Source organism: Monodon monoceros, unplaced genomic scaffold, assembly GCF_005190385.1.
Source record: "Monodon monoceros isolate NGI ecotype Baffin Bay Population unplaced genomic scaffold, NGI_Narwhal_1 Super_Scaffold_3, whole genome shotgun sequence".
In the NCBI taxonomy this organism is placed as follows: domain Eukaryota; kingdom Metazoa; phylum Chordata; class Mammalia; order Artiodactyla; family Monodontidae; genus Monodon; species Monodon monoceros.
The window spans coordinates 59,206,985-59,234,933 of NW_021703780.1; the positions used below are offsets into that span (position 1 = coordinate 59,206,985).

At 42.8% G+C, this 27,949-nt stretch overlaps 1 protein-coding gene across 3 annotated transcripts in view; it reads right to left on the bottom strand.

Annotated features, from left to right (window-relative positions):
* Positions 1-1,226: 1,226 nt before the first annotated feature.
* Positions 1,227-27,949, bottom strand: part of ENTPD3 (ectonucleoside triphosphate diphosphohydrolase 3) — a 35,196-nt gene continuing 8,473 nt past the window's right edge. Inside the window, exons 4-11 of one of the 3 annotated variants that reach the window (XM_029241813.1) lie at positions 24,033-24,150; positions 16,535-16,685; positions 14,035-14,194; positions 12,874-13,107; positions 7,508-7,780; positions 7,200-7,310; positions 6,077-6,214; positions 1,227-3,228 (exon numbers count right to left, since the gene is read on the bottom strand). In XM_029241813.1, the coding sequence (XP_029097646.1) occupies positions 2,992-3,228; positions 6,077-6,214; positions 7,200-7,310; positions 7,508-7,780; positions 12,874-13,107; positions 14,035-14,194; positions 16,535-16,685; positions 24,033-24,150 (1,422 nt within the window). In that variant the 3' untranslated portion in view covers positions 1,227-2,991. Of the gene's footprint in view, positions 3,229-5,144; positions 5,381-6,076; positions 6,215-6,721; positions 6,908-7,199; positions 7,311-7,507; positions 7,781-12,873; positions 13,108-14,034; positions 14,195-16,534; positions 16,686-24,032; positions 24,151-27,949 lie in introns of those variants that run through there. The other 2 variants (XM_029241814.1, XM_029241815.1) reach the window with 2 other exon arrangements.

Below are 27,949 nucleotides of genomic sequence, written 5' to 3' on the forward strand. Positions count from 1 at the left end.
AATTCTAAAGTCGAACTCCTAAGTGCCACGATACTGCCTTTGTCTGTGAAAGGAAATATGATGGACATAATGCATTTTAGACTTAACTAGAATCTCAACTCACAATCTCCATCTCCAAAAATGCTTCCAGCTGGTGATGCTGGCATGTTATTTTACCTCTGAGCCCATGTTTTTCTTGCATGGTAATTGTAAGGAATAGGCACAATTTGTGACACCTAATCATTTTATCATTACTACATATTTCAAATGTAAGCACTTGCTCTGTTTGGAGCCTTGGGGCTTGGAGTTCTGTAGTTTTATTAATTTTCTGTGGCTGTGTTACAAGTGGCCACAAACTTAGTGGCCTACAACAGCACCCATTTCTGACCTTGAAACTCTGAAGTTCAGAAGTATGGGTGGGTTCTCTGCTTAGGGACTCACAGGCTGAAATGAACATGTCAACTGGGTCAATCTCTTATTTGGAGGCTCTGGGGAGACCTGCTTCCAAGTTCATTTAGGTTGTTGACTGAACCCTGTTCTTTGCAGTTGTAGGACAGAGGTCCCTCTTCCTTGCTGGATGTCAGCCAGGGGTTGCTCTTAGTTCCTAGGGGCTGCTCTCAGGCCCTTTCTACCTAGCTTTCTCCATCTTCAAGTTAGCAATAGTCAAATCCTCCTCATGCTTTGAATATGACTTCCTTTTCTGGAGAAAATACTCTGCCTTTAACGAGCTCATGTGATACGATTAGGCCTACCTGGATAATCTCTGCATTTTAAGGTCAGCTGATTAATATCTGCACATCCCTTGTGCCATGTAATGATGTAATCTCAGGAGTAACACCAGAGGGTGTTACTTAGACTTTTGCCTACCACAGTAGTGCCAGATACATTACTTAGCCTGCAGATCTCGAGATGGTCTGTCTGAAAAGAATTCTTTGGTGTATGTCAGAAAACTCAAAATACTTCATCAGTTCATTCCAAATTCCCAAATTGGCTAGAAATGTTGACTACAACTCGTCTTCATGGAGCTTTGACCCTCTTTCCTGCACAGACATATCTTTTTATTTGCAAACTCTTGGTGACTTGGATGCTATTTTATATGATATCTCTAGAGCTTACTGCCCACCCCTCAGTCATTTATGGAACCATCAATCAACAAATATGTTGAGTATATAATACAGTCATAGCACTTATCCAAATCTGAGATCACACTTGGCAAGGTGTCAGGCCCATAGTAGGTATTTCTTAAATATCTGTTGAATGAATGTGTGAGTGATGAATTGCCCTTATGTAGCCTACTGTGTATTTTAGAATAAGCTATATGCACACACAAAGATAAACAATATAAGAATTTATGTAGTTTTTTAAAAGTAGTCCAAGAGATAGATCATTGTGTGTGTGTGTGTGTGTGTGTGTGTGCGTGCACATTTGTGTGCAAGGAATGCTTTGTGGAAGAAGTAGAGCTAGGATTGGGCCTTTAGAAATATGATTATTTGGATGGGTGGGAGGATGACCCACAGTCTAGGTAGGAAGAACTGTGTGAACAAAGGTGCACTTTGGGATGGGAGCAGCCATTTTGGGTGGGAATCAAGATATGAGTGGCAGGTTGTAGCCTCACAGAAGCTTTGCAATGTCAAAAAAAGTAAAGAAATGTTTGACTCAGTTATTTCAAGGAAACAAAGATTTATTAAAGTGAAGCACTTTGAACTCTCTGGAATAAAGGTGATATTAATGCATGACTTTCTTAATGCACTAGGAACGTTTCCTTAAGAAATTTTTTTTAGTTTTTAAAGCTTCCTTTCATAAATGCCACCTTGGGTCCTTAGGAGAAAGAGTACCATATGCAAGGTAACAAACACACACACTGCAAGTCACAATAAAATAAGAGTCATTTATTCTGTATTCAGCGAACAAACTATAATCTGAAAGAATGTTTATTTTTAATTTGTAGCCATTGGACTTGCTAGAGTTCTTTCCCATCCCACTTTGGAGTTAAATGTCCCCGCAGCTTCCTTTTCTTTTCCCAAAGTCAAGAACTGTGGCTACTATGCAGAGGCCTACCATCTAGGAAAGTACTGATAATTGGTAAGCAAATCATAGAAGAGGATGTCTTGTGACAACATCAGGTGCACCTGTCGGAATGGTGGGTGAAATGCATATGGTGCTAACGATGGAAAGCCAACCATAAGCAAAAGCCTAGCAAAGGCAGAATGACCTGGAACATGATAGCCTTGCTAGGAATAAACGTTTTACAGGGGGACACAGCAATGGGAAGGGGAGGCAAGGAGGATGATACACACAAAGGTGGCGATCTAACAAGCAGAGCCCTGAGTGGGAATCCCACTTCAGGAACGACTTGTCGTTTTCTGGTAGACATTGTGCGTGTCTCTGTCCTTCAGATTCTGCCTACATGACAGAAGCTTGGCTGGGGCCACTGTCCTTGGGGTAAAGGAGGCTTTTCCCCCAGATACAATGTTCTCCCAGTCTGAGGGAGCTCAATGTTTTGGGGGTTGTTAAGGAAAGTCTTAGTTAAGGACCAATGAGAGGAAGCCATAAAATGAGATATCTGACGGGGCCAGATGCTTACTAGACACCTGCCAGCTTCCAAACCCGCTGGGAGAAATACAGCATTTTTGAAGGAGGGAAAATGCAAACTGAGCCCTGAGGTCAATTCTTCAACGTTAAACTGGCATATTCTTCAACATTAAACTGTCATATTCTCAACTTACTCTTCCTCTGGGGCACTTGGATGAAAGAGCCTGACCTTGATGGCCTGTCTCTCCTCTGTTCCCCAATAGGTCAGCTAGTGGGTGGTGGGGTCTCTGGAGGAGCAATGTACACAGAACAGTTGAGAGACTCCCCAAGAGGTGCTTTGGCATAAATCAGTATCTGAGAGGCACACAGGCATTGGACTTTAGCTGTGTTTCCTGAAGATGGACATTTTGCTTGCATTGTTTGGTGCCCCCCAGCCTGGTTATGGGCAGCCCTCAGGCTCCAGGAGCCACATTGTGAGGCTCACTCAGAGTCCACTGTGTTGTCCAAGGCATGCTGGGAGCGCCTCTGGTTCCTGGATGACACACACAGGTACACAAGGTATGTCAGACACAGCAAGGCCACTGCTGTGAAGAAGGTGAGGGTGCCCATAAAGGCAGACGGCTTGATGGGCAGGCGAATCAGGGGGCTTTCGGCTGGGATCTGGTTGGTCAGGCTGAGCATGTAGCCAAGAGACCAGGCTATGCTGCTGTTCCCCACCTGTGGAGTAGAGGAGATGGCTCAGTTCTCAGGGCTGGGCTTGAGGCACTGATTACATCCCCAGGGCACACCATGGTCACCCTCCTGAGACGCCACCAGGAAACTGTGGCCTAAGGAGGTCAAAGGACTTGCCTAATTTCAGACACTGCAGAGACTGGGCTAGAACCCAGGTCACTGTGACCACAAAGGCTCGAGGGCCCAATCTCCCACACTGCAGAGGAAACAGCCAGAAGAACTAATCCTCATGGCCTCGTCACAGCCAAGCGTGAAGAGGGCACAGTTAATAACAGTGAAAGTTTCTCTGTCATCGGGTACAGAAGTGTCTATAGCTAAAGAAAGAAGGTGATGCATGTTTTACTGAACCCAGGACCAGTTTCTAAGAAAAGATGGTCAGGGGACTTCCCTGGTGGTCCAGTGATTAAGGCTCCACACTGAATGCAGGCGGCCCGGGTTCAATCTCTGGTCAGGGGACTAGATCCTGCATGCCGCAACTAAGAGCCCGCGTGCCACAACTAAAAAAAAGATCCCACGTGCCAAAACCAAAAAAAGATCCCACACACTGCAACTAAGATCCCGCACACAGCAATGAAGGTCCCGCGTGCCTCAATTAAGACCTGGTGCAGCCAAATAAATATCCAAAAAAAAAAAAAAACCATAAAAAAAAAAGAAAAGAAGGTCAGTTTAAGTGGGAAGCAGACTTCGTCAGTTTCATCTGGTAGTTCCATCAATTTTTGTTTACATGTTTTTCAGCTATTTTATTAGATGTATAAATGTTTCAAATTTGCAGTCTTCTATCCTCTCTATCTCAAATGATGCTCTTTATCTTAGACTATTTTGTCAGATATTAAAAAGCTACACCAATTTTCTTTTGTGTAGTATTTGCCTGATAGTTAAAAAAATTTTTTTTAACTTTCAAACTTTCCATGTCCTTTGAAAATGAACAAAACAGAAACAGACTCACAGACATAGAGAAGAGATTTATGGTTGCCAAGGGAGAGGGAGGTGGGGGAGGGATGGATTGGGAGTTTGGGATTAGCAGATGAAAACTATTATATATAGGATGGATGAACAACAAGGTCCTACTGTATAGCACAGGGAACTATATTCAATATCCTGTGATAAACCATAATGGAAACAAATACGAAAGAGAATATATATATGTATAACAATCATTTTGCTGTACAGCAGAAATTAACACAACATTGTAAATCAGCTATACTTCAATAAAATTTTTAAAAAACCCAAAAAATGTTCCATGTCCTTAAAGACGGTTTCTCTTATAAACAACATATACTTCATTTAAAAAAATCCAATCTGACAGTGCCTTTTAACTGGTAGGTTTAGTCCATTTATGATTATTGTGATTATTGATATATTTGGACTGCTTTCTAATACCTTAGTTTTAAATTTTCAATAAGTGCTACTTCTCTATGTTTAATTTTTTCATTTATTGCCTTAAAAATGATATAAATATGTTCCACTTTACAAGATGAGCGTTTCAGGCCACTCTTATGTCCCTGTACCCTATGACCCTCAACCATACCCCCATCACATTGGATATTAGCTATACTAGAATTCTGGATTGTTATAAATGGATTCTTCTCTTTTACTTTTCTTTGGTGTTAGTTTTCTTTTTTCGTTTTTAACATAAATTTTAAGCCACAACATCATTTATTCTTACTTCCTATATTTTTATACATCTGGATTTATTTCTTATTTGATCACTTCCTCCAAAAATATTTTGGATGTAAATCTTTGCATGGCAAATCTTCTGAAGTCTATTTATACCCTCACATTTGAATACTAATTTGACTGAGTATTAAATTCTTTATAAGTAAAGGAAAGGAACTTGAAACCTAGAATTCTGTATCCCCCCAAATTGGTATTTAATGGAAAATCATTCCCCATTCTCATAATTTACTTTCCTGGTAATTAGATTAATTAGAAACAAAGCTTGGAGAGTACATGCCACCAACAGTCCTTAAACATCTCCAGACATCCTTAATTTTTATAGATGACTCAGTTTTATCTATGTAAAAGTAAACAGTCACAGGCCTAATGCTGGATATTGCTTGCTTTAATCTAATTATTGCCGAAGCTAACATCGAACAGACTGACTCCAGACATACTTCAGGCTTTACATCTGCTCTTCCTGAAATGAGAAAACCCTCCCAGAATCTGGGGAACAGAGTGCTGGATGAAAATGTCAGCAAGGCTGCGTCATGAAAGCAAGGTACAGAGGCCCCTCACCAAATAGTCACCTGGTAAGAGCTGTCATTCCAGCACTGGACCATTCTGGACACTTGAGAGTGAATACAGTGACCTCAGACTCATTCTAAGATCAAATTCTTATTTAATGCTGCTTACTTAAACCCTATTCTCTGAAGCATAGATCTCACTCTGACATTTGTGTAAAATGGAGAGCAATTAGTTACTATTCTCTTAACAAAATTGTTACATTTGTAGCTTCTTGTCAGGATGAAAAGTCTCTGTTCCTTAACATATTTATGTATTCACTCAACAACATTTACTAAGCACCTTCCATGTTCTCAGCCCTGTGCTGAACGCTAGGAATATGAGGATGATAAAACAAGTGCTGCCGCCACGGAGCTCAGAGTCCACGGTTCTTGGCATCCAATCCTTAACTCATGTGGAAGGTTTCTGATGACCACTTCCTCTGAATTCTCCATCATCTCTTCTCATAAGCTCACCAGGGATCAAGTCTCATTGGCTCCATTTAGCAAGTTAAACCCCAAGTCCCACTTACCTTCTACATTTCTTTCACGCACATACACACAAGCATCTATTTTGAGAGAAAGAGAAGGAAACAGTTTGTGCTTTGACTTACCTCTTTTTTAAAATGTATTTGGGGCCAGGTGTTCTCGGTGAATTTGTATCCATTTACAAGCAAGTGGTAGATAAAATGGGCTGAGAAGCAGTAGGAGCGAGCGTACTCCTCATCAAACCGGGGGAGCAGCAGTGGGAGCTGAAGGCAGGTTCAAAACAGGGAGAAGGCAGGTTTTAAAACACACATTTCAGGGACTTCCCTGGTGAAGCAGTGGTTAAGAATCTGCCTGCCAATGCAGGGGTCACGGGTTCGAGCCCTGGTCCGGGAAGATTCCACATGCCATGGAGCAACTAAGCCCGTGTGCCACAACTATTGATCCTGCGCTCTATAGCCCGTGAGCCACAACTACTGAGTCCGTGCGCCACAGTTACTGAAGCCCACATGCCTAGAGCCCATGCTCCACAACAAGAGAAGCCACCGCAATGAGAAGCCTGCACACCGCAACGAAGAGTAGCCCCCACTCGCCGCAACTAGAGAAAGCCCGCACGCAGCAATGAAGACCCAACGCAGCCAAAAAAAAAAAAAAAACCATTTCAGAACAGCTTAGGTCAGCTGTCATATTTTAAAGAATCTTATCACCCAGAATTTAATAATTAAAATTACTATAAAATAATACAATGATAAAAATATCCCTGTTTTATGTTCATTTGTTTTATTTATTTTTTATGTTATTCCACATATACGTGATAACGTACAGTATTTGTCTTCCTCCGTCTGACTTATTTCACTAAGCATAATACCCTCCAGGTCCACTCATGTTGTTGCAAATGGCAAAATTTCATTATTCTTTATGGCTGAGTGATATTCCATTGTACATATACACCATATCTCCTATGTTCCCCCCCCCACCAAATCCCTATACAACATCACAGAAGAACAATCTAAGTTTATAGAGTGCTTATGACATGCCAAACACTGTTATAACCATTGTGCCCATGGTTATAACATTAATCCACAACACAGCTATGAGCTGGGGTCCCTTACTATCCCCATCTTATGGATATGGTGAAAGGAGGACAGCATAAAAGTCAAATTCAGAATATACACACACATGCACACAAATGGAATCTACTCTGCTGTACTGTTTCGTACCAATATGGATCCTTTCTCTTTAAATACTGACCTTACCCCAATTCTGTGAGCAGAAATTCCAGGTGCTTGAGTTGAAGGTGTGCAGGGAAAAGCTACCCGAAAGGTTGAAAGCACTGGCTGTGTAGTAGAATCCTGCAAAAGCCTGTAAGGAAGTCGTGCAGAAGGAAATAAGTTCTCAGAATGGGATATAATATGGAGGTTTCAGAATGGGATATAATATGGAGGTTTCAGGGTACTGAATAAGAAAGTGGGAAACAGCTCAGCAGAGGAAAAACAGAAAGGTGAGAAAGAAATATTCAATGGGGAAAAAAAGGAATCTTTCCATAGTTTTGCCCTTACCAGAAATGACCCTTTAACTTTTGGCTGATATACGCCATTGAAGGAACAGACTTCTCGGTCATGGCAAGCACTGAAGTTAAATAGGGAAGCCACCTTTTCCCTACACAGTGATGGGTCCCCGGTTCCTTCAAAAGTGATGATGTTGTTGGGATCATAACTTTCAGGTCTCAGGTCCTCTGTACACAGGCTGCCAAACACATGTGCCTCAGTGAAGGTGGTGTTGTAATTCCGAGGGTAACAGGGGTTGGCAAATGTGGTTTCAGTGGTATAATTCTGTAGGTACAAGAGTGAGGTGTTAGACATCACTGTTTTGTGGAGGCCCAAGTACAAATCCTCAGTGCAAATCCTTACTGTTGTCCCCCACCAATGCCGAGAGAGAAACGGAAAAAAGGTCATTCTGCGTCAGTGTAGAAGGGAACTCCCAGGTTGTCTAGATAACTCAAGTCAGGGTGGGGGGATGATCACCCTGCACCAGGCACAACACTAGGCTCTTGCTTACACTGTCTGCTCCAGCCCTTACCACAGCCCTGTGAAGCAGGTTTTATGAACTCCATTTTGATGAGAAAACAAGATATGTTTAGATTCACTGACCATTTTGAAGAGAATGTTATCTATCCACCTAAAAAAATAATTCATAAGGTACAAATAAATATATTATGAAAATTAAGGCTCCCTCCCATCCACTTTCCCCACCCTTATTCCCTCCCTGGAAGTAACCACTATTGCCAGTTTTGTGTATTCTACCAGAGATTCTGTGTATACTTCTTGTATGCATGTGCAAATATATTTTCTTTTCTCCTCTCTTTCTTTTTAAAATTTAAAAATTAAAAAAAATTTTTTGTTTTTAATAGTTATTTATTTATTTTTGGCTGCATTGGGTCTTCATTGCTGCGTGCGGGCTTTCTCTAGTTCTGGCAAGTGGGGGCTACTCTTCGTTGTGGTGCGTGGGCTTCTCATTGCGGTGACTTCACTCTTGTTGCTGAGCACGGGCTCTAGGCACGCGGGCTTCAGTAGTTGTGGCACGAGGGCTCAGTAGTTGTGGCTCGCGGGCTCTAGAGCTCAGGCTCAGTAGTTGTGCCTCATGGGCTTAGTTGTTCTGTGGCATGTGGGATCTTCCCGGACCAGGGCTCGAACCCATGTCCCCTGTATTGGCAGGCGGATTCTTATCCACTGCACCACCAGGGAAGTCCCTAAAATTTTTAAATCATAAATGGCAGTACTGTATACACACTGTTCTGCCCCTTGCTTTTCTTACTTAAAAATATATCTTTGAGATTTTCCTTTCATTGTAAGTGTAAGAGTGGGTTATTAGTAGCTGCATAGCACTCTACTGTACAAATAAACTATAATTTATTTAGGGAGTCCCCTCTAGAGGAAAACTTAGGTAGTTTCCAGTCATTTGCCTTTACAAAACAATGCTGTAATAAATATCGCATTACATAGAAATCTTCGATCCATTTGTAATTAATTTGGTATTAAGATTGGGATTTGATTTTACTTTTTCCAGATGATTATCCAGTTTTTATCTATGGTCAAAAATGTTCCCTTTATCAAACGCTGAATTCCAAAATGTGTTTGGTTCTATTTATGGACTCTCTTTTCCAAGAAATTGGATTCAAACTCTAATTTCAAAGCTACTAAGGCATATTTTACCCCTACAGTAAAATCTTGACCCAGAAAACACTTAGCCCAACTCTTTCATTTTACTGCTGAGGAAACTGAGGTACATATCAAAATAATGTAATCATTTAACAAAAGGCAGTGGTAGGATTCTACACAGAATCCTACAGAAGTCCAACACTCATCCAGTATAGCTAACATGAGTGTTCTGCAGAAAGATCTTCATATGACTCTGTGGAGGCAGCAAACAGGCCCCCTTCTGCCTTAATGGTGTGAAGAAATCTATGGTGTTCAAAAGGTCTTATGTCTAATTTGTAACGTATCATGCTATGGTCACCCTATGGCTGAAATATTCGTTAAAAGAAAAAAATCAAATCAACCAAATGATTATTTAGTTTCTCCCTCCAAATCTGCCTTATACTTTTTAAATAATTAAATCATTTCTGGCTTGGCTTGGAGAAGAAGCAAGATAATATAAATTATTTCTGGCAGAAGAAGCTCAGTAAAGATTATTTCACTTCTCTTTTTGGAGTGTGAATTATTTGTTATGGCATTCCTTAAATATAATTTGCCAGTGTGCCAAGTTGCTTAGGCCCTCAACATTCAATAAATCTTCCCTGAATTTAGTGTTTTCAGGGCACTGGCATGAAAGGGTCATGTACTTTCTTTTATAATAAAATGACTAATATAGTTTTCCTTTTTAAATAATGGTATTTGGAATATTATGCACCTATAAAAGTATTAATTTCAAAAGATGTTTAACAACACAGGAAACTGCTCACAATATATTGTTAGGTTAAAAAAAAGCTGGATATAAAATTATATGTAAACCATATGAAGCCAAATTTGTAAATACTATACATATTCCTGCATGAAAAAGAAAACTGGAAGAAAATGCAATACTGTGTTGATGGTGGCTAATTCCAGGTTTTGTTTGTTTATTATTTATATTTTTTATGTCTGTATTTTCTAATTTTTTTTTCACTGAACATGTGTTACTTTAAAAACAGAAGAGGACTTCCCTGGTGGCGCAGTGGTTAAGAATCCACCTGCTAGGGTTCCCTGGTGACGCAGTAGTTGAGAGTCCGCCTGCCGATGCAGGGGACGCGGGTTTGTGTCCCGGTCCGGGACGATCCACATGCCGCAGAGCGGCTGGGCCCGTGAGCCACGGCCGCTGAGCCTGCGTGTCCGGAGCCTGTGCTCCGCAGCGGGAGAGGCCACAGCAGTGAGGGGCCCGCGTACCGCAAAAAAAAAAAAAAGAATCCACCTGCCAATGCAGGGGACACGGGTTCAAGCCCTGGTCCGGGAAGATCCCACATGCCGCAGAGCAACTAAGCCCATGAGGCACAAGTACTGAGTCTGAGCTCTAGAGCCCGCGAGCCACAACTACTGAGCCCTCGTGCCACAACTACTGAAGCCCGCGTGCCTAGAGCCCATGCTCCACAACAAAGAGAGGCCACTTCAGTGAGAAGCCCACGCACCGTAACGAAGAGTTGCCCCCGCTCGCCACAGCTAGAGAAATCCAGCATGCAGCAATGAAGACTCAACACAGCCAAAAATAAATAAATACTTAAGTATTACTTTAAGTGTTACTTTAAGTAATACTTAAGTCTTATTTAAAGAGGAAGAGAAAGTGAATTCATGTCCCTAACGTCTAACATGCTCTCAGAGTGAGACTTGAGCCCTGGGGTGACTGGAGACTCCTTTTTAAGAAAATAATTTGCAAAGTATATATCTAGGTGTCACTCTCACCACACTCTGTAGCCCCTTATATTACAGACCGGGAAACGAGTCCTGGACTGGTGGCATTTACTCAGCCAGTTCATGATGCAGTAATCTTTGGGAACCTTCTAAGTTGGGGCTTGGCAACACATCTTTGGGACATGAAAGTATTGGTCAGGCAAATCGGGACATGCATTTGTGGGTGATCCTCATCACACCTGGATTCTTCCCCTCACCTGAGTCAGAAGGCTTACAGTGCAGAGCCACCCTCTCAGGCATCCAGATGTTATCAGGCAAGTTGTAGACACACCCTGTCCCTGTGACCTGACTATCTGTAGTGAGGGGCTGGGGTCTCCCACCTCTGCCCCCAGTCCTGGGCTCACACCTTGAGACCTGCATTCTCAAACCCAAATGAGACCTCATCCAGGTGGAGTATTCACTTCTCTACTGTAGACTGTTGGGTACATAGACATTCTTTAATAAACATTGTAGGAGTGTGTGCATAAAGACACACACACACACACACACTCTTCCTCAGTGTCAGTCAAATTTAAGAGGTTAGCTTCTCAAACCTCCACTCATTCTGGAAAAAGGGTGATTTCACCTGCTTCCCTTTTCCTGTCTAAATTTCGGAGGAGCCCCTGCTCCACCCTCCACCCCCACCAGGGCCAGAGCTGGAGGAAGGGACAATAAGTATTGTTAAAAATAAAAGGAGAGAGAGAAAAGAGGAGCCCCAGTTAACGAGGGTTGGTTAAGCTCCATGTGGGGTTTGGTTTGGCTGAGTGTAGGGTGGATATGAGGGTCTGGAGTGGGCACTGAGTCTTCTGAGCCATGGAAGTGTAGCTCAGGGCTGCCTGCAGGGTCCCCGCTCTGTCCTTCCCAGGAGTGCTCAGGCTCTCCCAACAATACATGTGGCATGCATGTGTAGTGGGGCTCCAGCCTTTCCTGTGAGGCTGAAAGAGAAGTTTTGGGAAGAGGGCCAGACCTGGAGGGTGAATTCTCACCACCTACCTTGCATGGCTACTCAGTAAATATGGGGATCTGAAGATGTGACTTTTGCTGATGACACTTTTGTAAACCAGCCCAATTTTCTACAGGCTAATGGCTGGGGAATACTGCTTCCTTCTTCAATGACCAAAGTAGGTTGCAGTGGTGGGGCTTAAGCTACTGATGCTGTGTCCACTATGTTCATAGGCTGACCCAGCTCTTGTCTCCTTCCCCTGGGCCCCATCAGAAGCCAGGATCTGTGGCCTCCGGTTGGCCCCATGCCCCTCTAGGTGATCAAGCCTCCTTCCCTTCGTGTTCCCTTCATCTTCATCTTCCCTTCTCAGCCATGGCTGAGATTGATGTCCCCTTAGCACTGGAGTTTGGGATCTCAGGTCGCATCCATGGTGCTAGTGCCCTTGCTGACACATACAGTACTAATGTCAAGTTCATATTAGTGACAGCTTTCTAGTTGATGCCTGAAGTAGCCATCTGTGCCATGGAACATTTACCATATGAATTAGTGACTGATGTGATGGAATTCGGCTGTTCTAAGACCCCAACATATAAAGGGCATGAAATCTGCCTAATATAGGCTCATATAAAAGAAGCCTGAGCCTGGGGAGGGCTCTGCCCTCTCCCCTGTCAGCAAGCATTTCCCATATGATCACTTTTATTATTTTGTCTGCACTCAGGGGAGTCTCAACATTCTCAGGTTTATTTAGCTACTGGTTTAAAACAACTTGTGTCCATAAAGGGATCCCAAGTCCTGAATCATTTATAAAACACCTGGAGCTCTGGAATTTCCCTGGACTTCTGACTCAGATACACTGGAAATGATCAACACGAGAGAGAGAGAGAGAGAGAGAGAGAGAGAGAGAGAGAGCGAGAGCGCTTGGACGCCCACAAGTAAACAGGAAAATGCTGCTGTTTCCATCCATCTTCTAATTGGAGTGGAAAGGACAGACCCCAGAAGGCAAGGCATCTTCCTCTCAGCTAAGACCCCCGAGGGAATACCCATTGCCCCCTGGCTCAGGTACCTGAAGAAGAATTGCCAGAAACCTCCTCTCAGCCTCATTCCGGCCATAACACTGGAAGCTATGCGTGTAGAGTGTGTACTCATAGCCATACAGGGACACCTTCACGATGTCACTGGTGTTCAGCCCCACGTTCTCTTCTACCGCGAAGGATATTTGGGTGGAGGCACCGCCTAAATCCAGGGCACCTGTGGTCTCCTTTCCGTTCGGATGCACCCACATATGCCACAGGCTCTTCTACACAGTAGGAAAAGGAAACAAGAAAAAAGACCAAAGGTACCGTCTCTGATTGGCTAGGGTTCTTCACCCAAGACCCATCTCTTATTGCTAAGAAATATGACATAGGAAGCATTCAGGGCCAGATCTCTCCTTTATTTCAGGGGTGGAACTCAAATGCTTACAGGGACTGTACAGGCAACATAAATGAGTGAGTAGACAATAGGGAATGAGGTGTAGACAGTAGGGAATGGTGGGGCCTGGGGCAAACTGGGGAATGCATGAGCTATACTCTGTTCCAGTTGGTTGTTGCCATGCAGGAATGTGAGTCTGCTGTGACCAGCTCCTCCAACTTTTGGGGAGTGAGGGGGGCAGGAGAAGCTAGAAATGTGGATTTTTATGTGAATTTTCCAAAATATTAACTAATTTAATTTAATTTAATTAAAAATGTATTCAAGGGGGAAGAAAATAGGTCTTAGGCTGAACATAATATGGTGTCCTCTGCACCAAAGGAGCAGGGAGTATGGAGACTGGAATGTGAGGAGACCTGAGGACACAGAATGAGTTGGGAAGAAAGCTGCCTGAGGGCTCTGTAAATTCCAGATGGCTGTGGGGCTTCTTGGAAGGGTCATTTTCCAGGTGTCCTTCAAAAGACTCATAGCCCACTGCTAGATTTAGATCCTTCCCTGCCTCTAATTTCTTATTAGCTAGTAAAATGATGATATTCCCCTTCCCCCATGCATTTGGTCCTGTTTAGGATCCACGGCTTTGTCCTAGCTATACATGTCTTTTCTTAGCTGTTGTATCATAGATGTTTCCCTAATTCATTACATGATAGAAGCAATGCAGGACAGGTGGCCCTGTTGGTATGTACCTCTGCTTAAGTTACCAACCACAGGGGACAGGATAAACAGCAAGATTAAAAACCATGCATTTGTTTTCACACACCTCCAGGAAATTTCCCATTAAATAGTTGGCTGTAATCCATCCATAAATCCCTTCCTCTTGCCCAGAAATGATTTGAGCATCCCTAAAATCAAAGGGCTGAGACTCGAAGTAGTTTTGGATGCTCGCAAGGACTTCATTAGCTGCTGTTTCGTTTTGCAACCTATGCAAGGCACAGAACACAAAAGGCTGAGTGCCCAGACAACGATCTTAAAATAACCCCTCCACCCCCTTCAGGCAGGGACAGTTTTCCAGATGTATATAAGACATGGCAACCCCCTGTACAAGTTGAAGCCTCCCAGGCAAGGCAGGATGCACTTGTTACCTGTCAAACTGCCAAGCAGGAAAACAGCTACCAGTAAAAATACCACTTGTTCTCTCCTCCCCTACCTGTTCCTATCCCTCTCTCTAGCAACCAGCTAATGAAAAGAGCCTCCTACTCAGTCACCATTGCTCTGTCTCAGATCAGCAGAGGAAAGGAGATCGGTGAAGGCATAGGAGTGGCATAAGTAATCTCTTGGGGCACCATATAAAGAAGCCCTCATCAGGCCAGAAGGAAGGGGAGCTTAGGAGGGAGGGGGAAAGGAAGAGGGATGAGTTTTCAGCTGTCCCAGCTTTGCTCTTTGGGAGGGCTTCATCATGAGGGGATATGATGGCCATCATGGCTGTCATTGAATTGAAATTCATCAGTGTGCTGACCCATGGAGGAGTGGTAGCATAGTGTTCATATCACCCATGATGTAGAGTAATAATATCATTCATCTGCTGCCATTTTATGAAAGAAATCTCACTTGGGAGACTCTTTTCCCTTTCATCTGTGGGTTAAGAAAGCCAGGGGCACTGGCTCACTCTTGGCTGAAGAAGAAGAAAGAGAAATGCTACAAGCAGAAGTCCATTCCAGTTCAGTAGCAAATTATCACCGCTTGGAAAATAATTAAGAATTTTCCTAGTTTTATTAATTCCCATCCCAGAGATTCTCAAATTATTGTTTTTTTAATATTTGACTTTTCTAGCAATTAAAATATCAACTAGTTCCTCAGAAGAAATGGATCACCATCAGAAAGTTTCACAAGGAGGCATTAATATTTAATTTATTCAAATGCGACATTCACTTTTTCCCCAACTGGCAAACTTTTGTATTCCATGGTTTTTGTCATGGGCTATAAATTACAGAGCCTTTGAATGATTTCTCGCGGAGAGGACTGGGAGAAAAAAGCAACCAAGAAAGTTGGGTTCTTTGTTTCCATAAGAAAGAAAAGGCAGAAGAAGGGAATTTCTATGACATTTCTATTTCAGGTAAACGCTATAATTTTGAAAACACACTGCAGATTCCAAGAGTAAGCAAAGAAATCTGACTTCTTTCCGCATTCTACTTGGTCAACCAGGACACAGGAATAGAAAAAAGGAGAGGAAAACTACAAGGAAAGGGCTCAGTCCAATTGAGAGTGCTTCATGATTTTTTTTGATGATCATCTTAAAGTGACTCTGTTGTTCCTTTGTATTTTCTTCATGCCCACATGAAGAAAATCCATGTAATTTTACATTCCTGGGATCACAGACAAAGTGGCTTTGAAGCAGAATGAGTGTCATCTTTTGGGGAGAAAGCCTTATTTTCAAAGTTTAGGGCAGCATCTACCCTTTAATTTAGGTAGATTTAAGTTTGATGGTTTTTTTAAAAAAACTATTTTTCTTTTAATTCGAGGTCAAGGTAGTATTATCATGGAGAAAAAAAAATGAAGAGAAAGGACATTCAAAAACAATGCAACTGGGCTAAAAGTCATGGCTACAAATTTAGAAGGAACTGCTTAATTGAATGAAATGAGATGTTTGTTTTTATGTAACGCCAAAGGCTTTGGGGTGAGGAGCAGAAATCCCATTATTTGAAAGCAGATCTCAGTGACATTTTGTACATGGGTAGAAGCTACACAGCTTAGTAGTATAGTGGAGTTGGTTGTCCACAGGTGTTAAAATACCAGGAGTCAGTGCTTCCCTGGTGGCGCAGTGGTTGGGAGTCCGCCTGCCGATGCAAGGGACGCGGGTTCGTGCCCGGTCCGGGAGGATCTCACGTGCCGTGGAGCGGCTGGGCCCGTGAGCCATAGCCGCTGGGCCTGCGCATCCGGAGCCTGTGCTCCGCAACGGGAGAGGCTACAGCAGTGAGAGGCCCGCGTACCTCAAAAAAAATACCAGGAGTCAAAAACAGTTTCTACTTTTCTAGAAAACTAGAGGTACATCCCATGATTAGATTTCATGTCACTTTCCTTTATTTTCCGAGCTCTCAGTAAAATCACCATGGGGAAGGGAATCAAATATAGAACTGTTTCTTTCTGAGTATTAAGATAAAGACTAAAAGTTTCCCAACTTTTAAAGCCTAAATTTATGGCAGAATATGGGCTTCTTTCTTTTGGATTTATTCCCAGAAATAGAGTTACATTCTTGGAAAGAATTCAACACATTCCTGGTTATTTTGGTCCAAAGGGCTCCTCTGTGCCATTCTAGCCCTTACCTCAGCAAGCGCATCCCAGCTGTGGCCCCCAGGTAAATGCAGGTGGATCCATGGAGGTGGGCTGGAATGTGCCCCTTGACTTTTTGCATGCAGTCCTCAAAGGCTTTGGGGGCATCTTGAGGGTTTTCCCCATAGCTGGAGATCCCAGAGCCTGAAGAGCAAGCAGTCAGCACTTCTTAGCCTTCCCAGGAACCAACAAGAGCAGTACAACTTTTAAATATAAAATAAATCAGCTCTGGAAATTAATGGGTTTTTGTAGGGGGCTGAAAATTGTGTATGTGCTAAGTTCCATGTGGTCACACAGATGAGTCAATTCCCAAAATATGGAAGGAAATAATTATAAAGGTGAAAAAAGTAATGAGCCAAGACCTGCTTTAAAAAAAAAGTTCTCATCATGGAAATTTCAAATATAAATAAAAGTAGGGAGAAGAGTATAACAAACCCATGCACCCATCTTCCAGTTTCAACAATGATCAATCTTGCTCCATCTGCACTCTCACATTCTCTCATCATGAAGCAAACTGCAGACATGGTATCATTCCATTCTATAAATATTTCAGTATGTATCATTAAAAGATAAGAATTCTTTTAAAGAAACATAACCATAGTCTCATTTTTCTACCTAAAATTCTTAAAAATAATCCCTTAATATAATTAAATATCTAATTAAGTTTCACGTTTCCTTCATATTCATATTTTTTCTCTCCCTCTCTCTCCCTCCACCTCTCTCTTTCTATCTAGTTTGTTTGAACTAGGGCCCAAATAAATTCCATCCATTATAATTGGTTGGCATGTCTCTTAAGTCTCTTTTAATATATAGATTCTGCCCCCCTTTTCTAATTTTTCTTTGTAATTAAACATTTTTTTCCTTGCAATTTCATTTGTCTTACAGTTTCCCACAGTCTAGAATTTGCTGATTGCAGCCCCATGATTCATTTAACATGTTATTTGGTCCCAGTTTTTCTCTATAAATTGGTAGCTGAATGCAGAGGTTTAATCAGATTCAGGTTTGAACTTTTTCAGAAAGAGTAGTTTATAGGGATGTGCATTTCCAGTAAGACACACAAGCATCTGGTTGTTTCTCTCTTTGTGCTGTTAACAGGCATCAATGATCATTGCTTAGGTCCATTCATTACTCCATTAGGGTTTATGAAATGCTGATATTTTATTTCCATCATTCTTGCTTCACTTTTTACCTAAAATGCTTTTATAAGAGGAAAACTTCCTCATCGTTAACTATTTGATTACCCTATACAGTTTGTATAGGGAAGGCAGTGGATAAGTGCTTGATTCTTTCCCTTTATTTACCAGCTTAAAAAATATAGATTGCATCTCTAGTGTCTACCTAATTTAACCAATAAGGGATTTTGTTCATTTGTTTGTTTAAGGGCATATGAATCTAAAGATATATTTGATATGTTTCAATTCATTGCAGTTACTATTCTTATTGGTGGCCTATCTTGTCCAGTGGCGCTCTCTTCAATTTGGCAGCTGAATCCTTTTGACATGACCCCAGAAACCTTTAAGAACTTTTCTGCTTTCTGATATGATGAGATGTATCAATGACCTATAAATTTCCTGCCCCAGATCTGGAATCTGCTGTTTTTCCAAGGAATCCTGGTTTCTTTTATTGAGTAATGGTATTTAGCATTCAAAATTTGGAAGCTAGGTTGCTTACTGAAAGGCTTTCCAGAAGACAGACTTAGAGAAAACTTTATTTCAAGAGAAAACACATCATGAATTCTTAGTGGTATTTCTAATTCAAAACTTCAAGTTCTTCCTTGAATTCACTGATCTTGTATCTTTATCTTCCTTTTACTAGCCTGTTTCCCAGCCCCTCCAACTTAATAACTCATTAGCTTTATTTCACAATCCACACACAACATTCTCAGTATGACAATGACAATACCAGCACTACCACCAATTATAGGATTATTGAAAACAATTTAAGATTTTTTGAAGTTCTTTTTGTCCTTAGGGTATATCCTATTAGGCATGTACAAGTGTCCATAAATGAAGCTTTCTTGAAATACATACATGCTAATTTGTCTGCATATTGTCTATGGCTGCTTTCATGCTAAAGTGGGAGAGTTAAATGGTTACAACAGAGATCATATAGCCAACAAATGAAAAATATTTATCCTCTAGCTCTTTACAGGAAAAGTTTGCTGTCCATTGACTTAGATGATTTATAGGCATCTCCAACTTAATATATTTAAAACCAAATTCCTTAATCCCTGCCATGGCTCCAACCTACTCTACCCTCAGTGTTGCCCACTCTAAGGAGATGGTACCTTCACCCATGCCGTTACTCAGGTCAGAACTAATGTTCAGGCACCATCAACCAGAATGCTGCATATTGAATCTATCATAAAATCTTTTTGGCTCTACTTTCAAAATACTTCTCAAATCTGAGCACTTCTCACTCCCTTCCCCAGAACTATTCTCAATCAGTGTTTCTCAACCTCAGCACTACTGAAGTTTTGGGCTGGGTTATTCTTTGTTTTGTGGGCTGTCCTGTGAGTTATGTAATGGTTAGCAGCATCCTTGTTCTCTACTACTAGATGCCAGCAGCACAGCCAGCCCCAGTTATGAAAACCAAAAAATGTCCCAGACATTGATAAATGTTCCCTGGGGGGCAACATCACCCCATGTTGAGAAGCACCAGTCTAGGCCAGACCACCAAAACGTCACCTCCCACTTGCACTGCTCTAATAGCCCTGGTTTTCCTGCTTCTAATCTTAGTCTCTTGACTACGTATTCTACATTGACAGAGTGACCCGTTAAAATTATGTTGTATCGTGTTAGTTCCCTGATCAGAATCTCCTAATGGCTTCCCAATATACTTTGAAGAAAATTCATTTAAGTAAATGTCAAACCCCTTACTGCATCTCAGGGTCCTCTATGAGCTGGCCTCGGTGACAGCTTTGGCCTCATTTCTCACTTTTGTTTCTCTTACTCGTTCTGCTCCAGCCACATCGGCCCCTTTGCTCTTCCTAGAAAATGCTGAGCAGCTGTCACCCTTGGCATTTTCTTTTGCCACGCCCTCTGCTCAGCACATTCTTCCCTCAAACAGGTGCACGGCTCACTCTCTCATCTCAATTTGGCCTCTGCTTAGCTATCACCTTCTTTGCTCTCCCATGAAATAGAATGATCACTCTCTATCCACCTAGCTGGCTTAGTTTCTCCTCACAGCACTTCTCCCTGGTATCATATACCCATTTATTTATTCTGTCTCCTTCATTAGACTGTAAGTTCTGTAACAGCAGAGACTTTGTATATTTTGGTTATTTTAGAATTCCCAGTGTCAAGAACAGTTACTGGCAGACAGCAGGCACCCAATAAATATTTATTAAGTACAGGAATCAATCAATCAATCAATCAATGAGATTTTCACATCAGCTCACAATACTATAGTAAGGGGATTGTGTAGTCCAATCTAGAGCAAACAAAATATATTCTGCCAGAGCTAGTCTCTGGATAGGAACTGGTTAGGAGCCTTGCTAGAATGTGGAAATGTGGGGTATTTGAGCATGTCCCTCGGGGGCCTATTTGCATAAGGTTCCTTAAGCCTCCCAGAGGGAAAAGGAGATTGGATTCATAGGTTCATGGGATACTGGGATTCACAACCCCAAGAAAAGAGCTAAAACTGCTATTCCAATCTGGGAAGAGAGGGTTGGACAGCTGGCACAAGACTTACTTGAGGTCGGACAAAAGCAAAAGACATGGGCAAGGGATGCTTTCCAACACTGTAGTGGCCTGGTCCCTAAAGCAACTCTTTAAGGTATTTCAGTGGAGGAGATGGTTAAGTTTAGGCTCTAGTGGAGTTTAAAGAATTTTTAACTGCTGGTTTAAAGGGAAAACATGAATGCCGCCTGTGAGAGAAGGCAGCAGGTACCCTGAGCAGTGCCTCCTGCAAAAGAGATGAGGGGCAGGCAAGGAACAAGTGACCCTGAGGGAATGGCTTTAAAACAAGTAGCCAGAGCAATAGGCACCAGCATGGGGACCAGCAGCTAAAGCAGCACCCAGTGAACTCACGGAAAACAGCACCTGAGGACTGGATACTCACCAGGGACCCCCTGAGAAAGAAATTTCTGAGGCCCTGGGCATTCGGGAAACACTGTAGGGCAAAAAAGCATTCACCAACCCCTCAAACTGGCCAAAGCAGGGGAGACCTGGGGAAATTTGCAACTTAGAAACTAGAAACCCAAATTATGCTTGGTGAAGCTGCCTGTCTTTCAGGGGGTGACACTTGCCAAACTTTAACTCTGTAATTTGAGCTGTAATTTGTGGTCTTCTGGTCATTGTGAGTATATATGGATCCCTGAGGCTACCGTGATCAAAGGGAAGATCCATTTATGGATGTGGTGTGGGCTCCATGACCCTGCCCCTCCCCTAAATCACATCCAGGGTGGGCCAAGGGCCCCTACTCCTGAGAGACTGCCTGGGTCTCTCCCCATGAAAGTGCCACCCCTTTCTACAGCCCGAGGCCATCAGGACTGACTTCGGTGAATTGCCCTCCCGGGTATAGAGGCAGATCTTACAACTATGTTAGAATAACCTTTTAGCAAGAATATCCACCAGGAACTCTAAAGTGTGGTGCCCCATAATTAATAATAACTAACACTTATTGAATGCCTACTGTATGCCAGGGATTTGCTACCTGCTTTATATATATATTATGTCATTTAATCTTCAAATAATACCTGTGGGGTGGGTATTACTATTATTATGCTTTTTAGTTTAGAGATAAGTGAGTCAAGACTCAAGAGAGGTTAGATAATTTTCTAGAGTTCCCACAGTAGGGATAGGGTGACGTCTTAATCACTGTCGTACACTATCCTCTCCACTTGGAGTGACTGGTCTCTCTTTCCTAAAGAAAGCATCCTCTTTCATGCTTGGGGGTGAAGAAATGGCTCAGAAGTTAGGAGAACAGAGATGGGATCTCTGGCTGAAGTTTGAGCGATGGTGCTGCCGCTTATGAATTGTGGGTAACAATGCAAGCAGTACTCAGAAAACATGGAAGTCCCCTGTTGTGAGGAGCCCAGAGAGGTGCCATGCAGATGCCTCTTCAAAGGAAGGCTTAGTGTCTCAGCGGTTAGCTCCTTTGGGGTTTGCCTCAGCTGCAGAAAGCTGCCTTGCTCAACATCTTCTTCCCAGGATGGCAACATCCAATGACTGACAGTGATGGGGGGACCACAGCCCAGCCATTTCAGGCCATTCATACCCAATGCAGGACATCTCTAATTGGCTGGAGCTCTGTCAGGCCTGGGCTGCAATCTGACTTCTCTTTCTGTCCAATCCTCCTTCTTCCGCCTTCCTTCCATGGGTGCGGATCGCTAATCACTCCCTTGCATCCCAGACTCTGTCTGGACATCTTAACTGTGACACCTATGTCCCAGGGAAGGCGAGCTCCTGGTGCCCTCCATGGAAGGGCAGATGATCAGAATGCACCCTGGTTATACAGAGAAGACGCTTGGTCTCCCTATGGGAAAGGCTAATTCTGCTTCCCAACTTCTTCCATGCCATCACTTGCAAGAAAGTGTTCTATTTGGGCAGCTCATTGAGGGAAATGAAGGAGGTTGCTTGGGTTGGGAGGACTGGTTCAGAATCTATAACTTGTCCTATAGGCTGAGGGTATCCCTGTAACCCATTCAGGACATACTGGTTGGGAAGATCCAGGCCAAGTCAAAGATCATAATGCTCTAAAGAGGGTGGTGCATACATACACACTCACTAACTGGGCTTGACTATGTGGACTAAAGGCTTAATTGTAAAAGGCAAAATTATGAAACTTTTTTTTTTTTTTTTGGCTGCTCCATGCGGCATGTAGGATCTTAGTTCCCTGACCAGGGATTGAACCCGTGCTCCCTGCAGTGGAAGCGTGGAGTCTTAACCACTGGACCACCAGGGAAGTCCAAAACTTTTGATAGAAGAATATCTTTATGACCTCAGGATAGGGAAGGATTTCTTAAATAAAACGTACAAAGTGCAAACCAAAAGGGAGAAGATTGATAATTGTACCTACATAAAAATTAAGAACTTCTCAGAAGATATCATGAAGAAATTAAAAAGACAAACCATAAACTGTGAGAGGATATTAGCAACAATATGATAATAATACTAGCAAAGCATTCATATTCAGAATATAGATAAAGAATTCCTAGGACTCAAAAGGAAAAATTCAAGCAATTTGGTAGAAAAATGAGCAAAAGACATAAACAGGCATTTCACAGAAATAGAAAGAGTCATAAATATATAAAAAGATACTTATTAGTTACCAGGGAAACACAAATATTCATCAACAGGTAAAAATGAACCAGATATTGCTACTCATTGCGGCATAGATGAATCTTAAAAACCCAGTGGTAGTGAACAAAGCAAATTACAGAATAAATGTTTGCTTCTAATTAAATAAATATGTGCTTGATTCCATTTTCAAAACCAGGAAAAACTAAATGCATAAGGACAAAACTAAAGAAGAACAAGTAAACCATCAATCTAACATTCCGAATATGTTGTGGAGGAGGCAGGGAGTGCATGGAGGGTCATTAAAGATGTTGATGCTGTTCTGTGTCAGGGATCGGGAGCTCACTGGCCATATACAGTTCACCACCTTCTATTATACAGCCTGTGAGCTAAGATATTCTTGCATTATTTTTAAATGGTGGGGAAAACCTTTTTTTTAATATATTTTGTGGCATTTGAGAATTATATGAAATTCAAACTTTCAGGGTCCATAAAGAAAGCTTTACTGGAACAGAGCCACAAACGCCTACTGGTTTACAGATTGTCCATCTCTGTCTATCTCTCCCTACCCACCTCCCCATCATATACAGCCAACTGGAATATAATTTTCCTATTGGAATACACTTTTCCTTGAGTTTCTCATGTTTATGCATTATGAGCAGAGGCACTGACTGCCTTTGTTCTGGACTATTTTTTCAAGGATATTTGCATAATGAACAGGCTCAGAAGATATAGTGTTTCCCTCCAGAGCAAAAGGCAGGTACCCATTATAAATGTTTCAGATTCCCTAATCTCAGGGTTCCTCTTCTGTAACATAACCCACTGTGTGAGCAGGTACCATCTGGCCCTTTTTACATCATCTTGTGCAAATTGGGGCTCAGAACCAGCACAAGAAAATGCTGATACTCGGGCTACAGCTGTTTCTGTGAGTAATAAACTCTCCTTTGTTTCTGACCCAGGAGTCTTGGGTCTTCCACCAGCATCCATGAAAGTGCGGCAGGGTAGAATCTCACACCATTCACAGTTCTTGACACCCCCCCACCATTTTACAGATGAGAAATCTGAAACCCAGAGAAGGGAAGGGACTGGCCTGAGGTCACTGTACTGATGAGTAGCAGCACCATCTCAAGGTCTCATATTTCCCTGACACCCAGCCCAGTGCTCAGTCCTTGCCTCTGGGCAGCATCTCAGGACTCCTGCAGGCCTCTGAAGGACATTAGGACATTCCCTTTCTTCCCTTGGGCCTTACCTTTCACGCTACATTTGAAGGTTTGACTGACTACTCCAGTATTATTCTCCTTCTCTGCTGGCCATTGATACACGTAGACTGTGGTTCTGGAAGACCCGGCATCGAGCACGATTCCATACTGAATAAAAGGCGGGGAGGGAGAGTCAGAGACAGGCATCTGAGGACCCCTTTTCCCAGGGGGCCACCGAGAACTCTGAGTCCTCCCAAGAGCTTAACCCACACTGCTTCATTTAGGTAGGAGCTGACCAAAAAGAAAAAACTATTTTCTCTAAACCAACTTTGTCTCCATGGACTCTGGATGGAGGGGTTGGGGGGAGATGGGTCCGGTGTTCTAGGCTGCAGTTCTCAGCCTTGGCCTCACATTAGAATCACTTGGGGAGCTTTTGAAACTCCCAATGCCAAGGCTGCAGCTGAGACCCATTAAATCAGAATCTCTGTCAGTGGACCCAGGCACCAACAGTTTTTAAAGCTCCTTTGGTGATTCCAGTATGCAGCCAAGGTTGAAGATGAGTACCCCAAAGATCTTGCATGCAAAGACAGTCTCCTGATTCCTTCTCATCCAGACTCTGCGGGGGGCGGAGGGGGGGCGCACGGTCAGAAGCCACCTTGGTCTCAGGAGTACAATGAATAGTCAGTCACCTGCTGCCCTCTATTCTCCAAACTTCCAGGCCTATCAGCCTGGGATAAACAACCAAAAGGAAACCATAGGTAGGAAGTTCTCACAGGGGAGTGACACACTGATATCTGCATTGGCCTTCAGAATGAAAGTATTCCTGCTTAAGGAGGAAAAAACTAAAATACAAACGAATGTTGACATATGATCCCACTTAGGTGACGTGTGTGAACAAATGGACAGGAGGGTATTGCCAGCCATCTCACGCAGCTTGAGGCAGGTACCAGGGAGCTTCAGTTGAAGGTGTGGCCCAGCCCAGGCCCTGGACCAGGCCTGCCTAGGAAGGAGCATTCATTAGCAGCCTAGGGGCATTGGAATGAGTTATGCTGACCTAGGTCACTATCTGGTTGGGCTTGGAATCAGTCCAGGGCATCAGAGGCTTCTGGGTGGCATCTTTTCCCCAATTCCCCCACCATGGAGTTAGCCTAGCCTGTTCCAGAGGGGAAGATGACGTTGGGTTCTGGAGGCAGGTCACATCAGATGGATTCCTACTTTTCTGATATTGCATAAGAGACCTAACCTCTCTGGGTTCCCTCGTCTTCAGGCAACTTCCTTTCAGAAGTAAATAGGAGACCATTTGCCTGATGCTTAGTGGCTGCTCAATAAATACAGGCTATATAGAAAAATCAGTGAAGCAAAATAAATAAAATTGCAAAGCAAGAAAAAGAGGAAAAAAAGTGAATAACACCCCTCAAATCCAACTACTGTTTTAAGACCTTGTTTTATATCTTTTCCAACGGTCTTCTGTGCGTACAACTACATATACACATATGTGTTTAGACATATGTTTTTAAATCAACACAGGATTACAGTACACATAATCTTCTCCAATGCTTTTTTCTTACTTAAAAAGTATATCATGGGGGACTTCCCTGGTGGTCCAGTGGTTAAGGCTCCGCGTTTCCACTGCAGGGGGCACGGGTTCGATCCCTCGTTGGGGAACTAAGATCCCACATGCCGTGCAGCGCGGCCAATAAATAAGTAAGTAAGTAAGTAAATAAATAAATAAAAGTATATCATGAACATCTTTCCCTACCGGTAAAAGTACTGACATGATTTTTAAGCCATTCATCACATTCACTATGAGATGTACAGCAGTTGATTTAACCAATCCCCTGATTCTAAACTTTCTATCATGAATGCTTGCTTCATTTGAAATAGGAGCAAATAAAAAAATGTTACTCCAGCTTCTCCATTCTATTAAGATAGAACATCCTGTGTACATTGGTATTTGAACTTGAATAGCCTCTTCACCTCAGCTCTTCAATCTGATGTGTGTTGCCTGGGATCCTGACATGACACCCCCCATGGCAAACAGAGGAGGCATTGTTCACAATCTGTTCCAGGCAGAGGCTCCCCATGAGATTAAAGCACAGGTTGAAACTGAAGGAAACCAGGCACTCCAGAGGTCTGAGCCTCTGTATCAGTCTGCTTTCTTTCCTTCCCTCTGCTGCTGACCTGCTCACCAGCCCCTCCATGCCTGGCACTGATAAGAGGAGAGGGAGCATAAGAGGGCAGCTACTCCAGAGGGTGCCTGTCTGTCCCCAAATCTTCTTTATCCCAACACTTCATGAAGAATGCTCGAGGCTGCTGGGCCAAGATCTGAAAGAATGAAGAATGTCCATCCTCATTTGTAAGTCCGGGAAAATGGGATTCAGTTTTCACCAGAATGGGCAGCAGCCAGAGACTTTGCTCTGAGATTTGCAGGAGAAATGGCGGCCCCTTGGGCGCCTGCTGATGTGGTGACGGGCAGCCTTGAGGCCCAGTGCTACTTTGCACTAAGACGATCCACCCCCACCCCACCGTCGTTCACTGGCATTTTCAAAAGTGGAAAGATTGGTCTTTAATCAGTTTTCAGAGCTCATTTGCCTAGATCAGTGCAACTCATTGCGGTTCCATGGAGGGAGGGGGAAGGGGAGAATGAATTTCATTCAGTTCAGCTAGGTGGGTGATGTTTGGATGAAAAGCGTTAAGTCACCTTCTGTTTAATGCAGTGTCAGAAAAACAAACAAACAAACATGGTCTGAATGTGGAACTGAAGATACAGTCGGTGGGTGAACCAGAAGGAAACATATGAACCCCATTGTCCAAAACTCAAGAACTTTGTGAGCTTCTAACAAAAGCAAAAGCAAAGGTCATAAGATCATCTTTCTTAGATGTGTTTATTATTATTTTTATTATCATTATCATCATCATCATTATTACTCTTACTATAATAATGAGAATAATGGTAGTAATAAACATTTGGCGAACACTTATAATATGCCAGGCACTGTACAAAGGGCTTTAGTTTTGCATTTATAAGGCAGGTGTTATCATCATCCCCACTTGACAGATAGGGAAACTGAGGCTCACAGGGGTTAAATAATTAGCCAAGGTCACAGACTTGGGATCAAGCCGGGGTCTAACTGACTCTTAAACCTGTACTCATTGCCCCTGTGCTTTCACTGAGTTCCAAGGAAAACAAGTCTTAACAGGGTGACTGATTAATAAGAAGGTGCCTGATATGGTACGGCAGACTTTCTTTGTTCAGACAAAAGACCCTCAGAAGCAAACTCTTGGTTAAGTGGTGTGCAGATCTGGCTGGAGAGGAGAATCACCAATTTGAATAAGAAGCCAGGGCCTTCTGGAAAGGAAAAAACAAATTACACAACTCTTGTACTCCAAGAGGTAAACCAAGGTGGGCCACAGGGCACCAGATATCCAGGCTGATGACTGAGAATGGATGAGGGTTAGAAGGAAATGGTTTTAACACAGCCTGGCCCAGTTGTTGTGCTTTGGAGAGTCATGTGACCCAAGGTGGGGCTCTGACTGGCAGAAAAGCAGTGTCCCTGAAACCTGCGACCCTGCAGGCCCCTCTTCAACAGTGGCACCATGTGGCTGCGAGCGGCAGTGGCAGTGGGGTATTGATCAGATGGGTCTGAGAAGCTCCAGGGCTTCTAAACAACTGTGATGCAGTTAGGAGGGCGAAACCTCAAGAGGAAGATATTGGACTTAGTGATAATAAAGCGGTGGGGTTGAGGTGGGGGGGTGCTGAGTGAAACATAAAGGCGACGTCATCATGTTTACTCTTCAAGCTGATAGAGCAGGTCAGACCAGTGACAGTGAAAAAGGGACTGGGGATATTTCCACCGTTGGCTAAGTTTTAATAGTTCCTCTTTTACACTCAGATGAACCAAGGTTAGGTAGGCCAACGTTGGATTTAATAGCCAGATATCATGACTTTTCATGTGGGTCTTGAGGA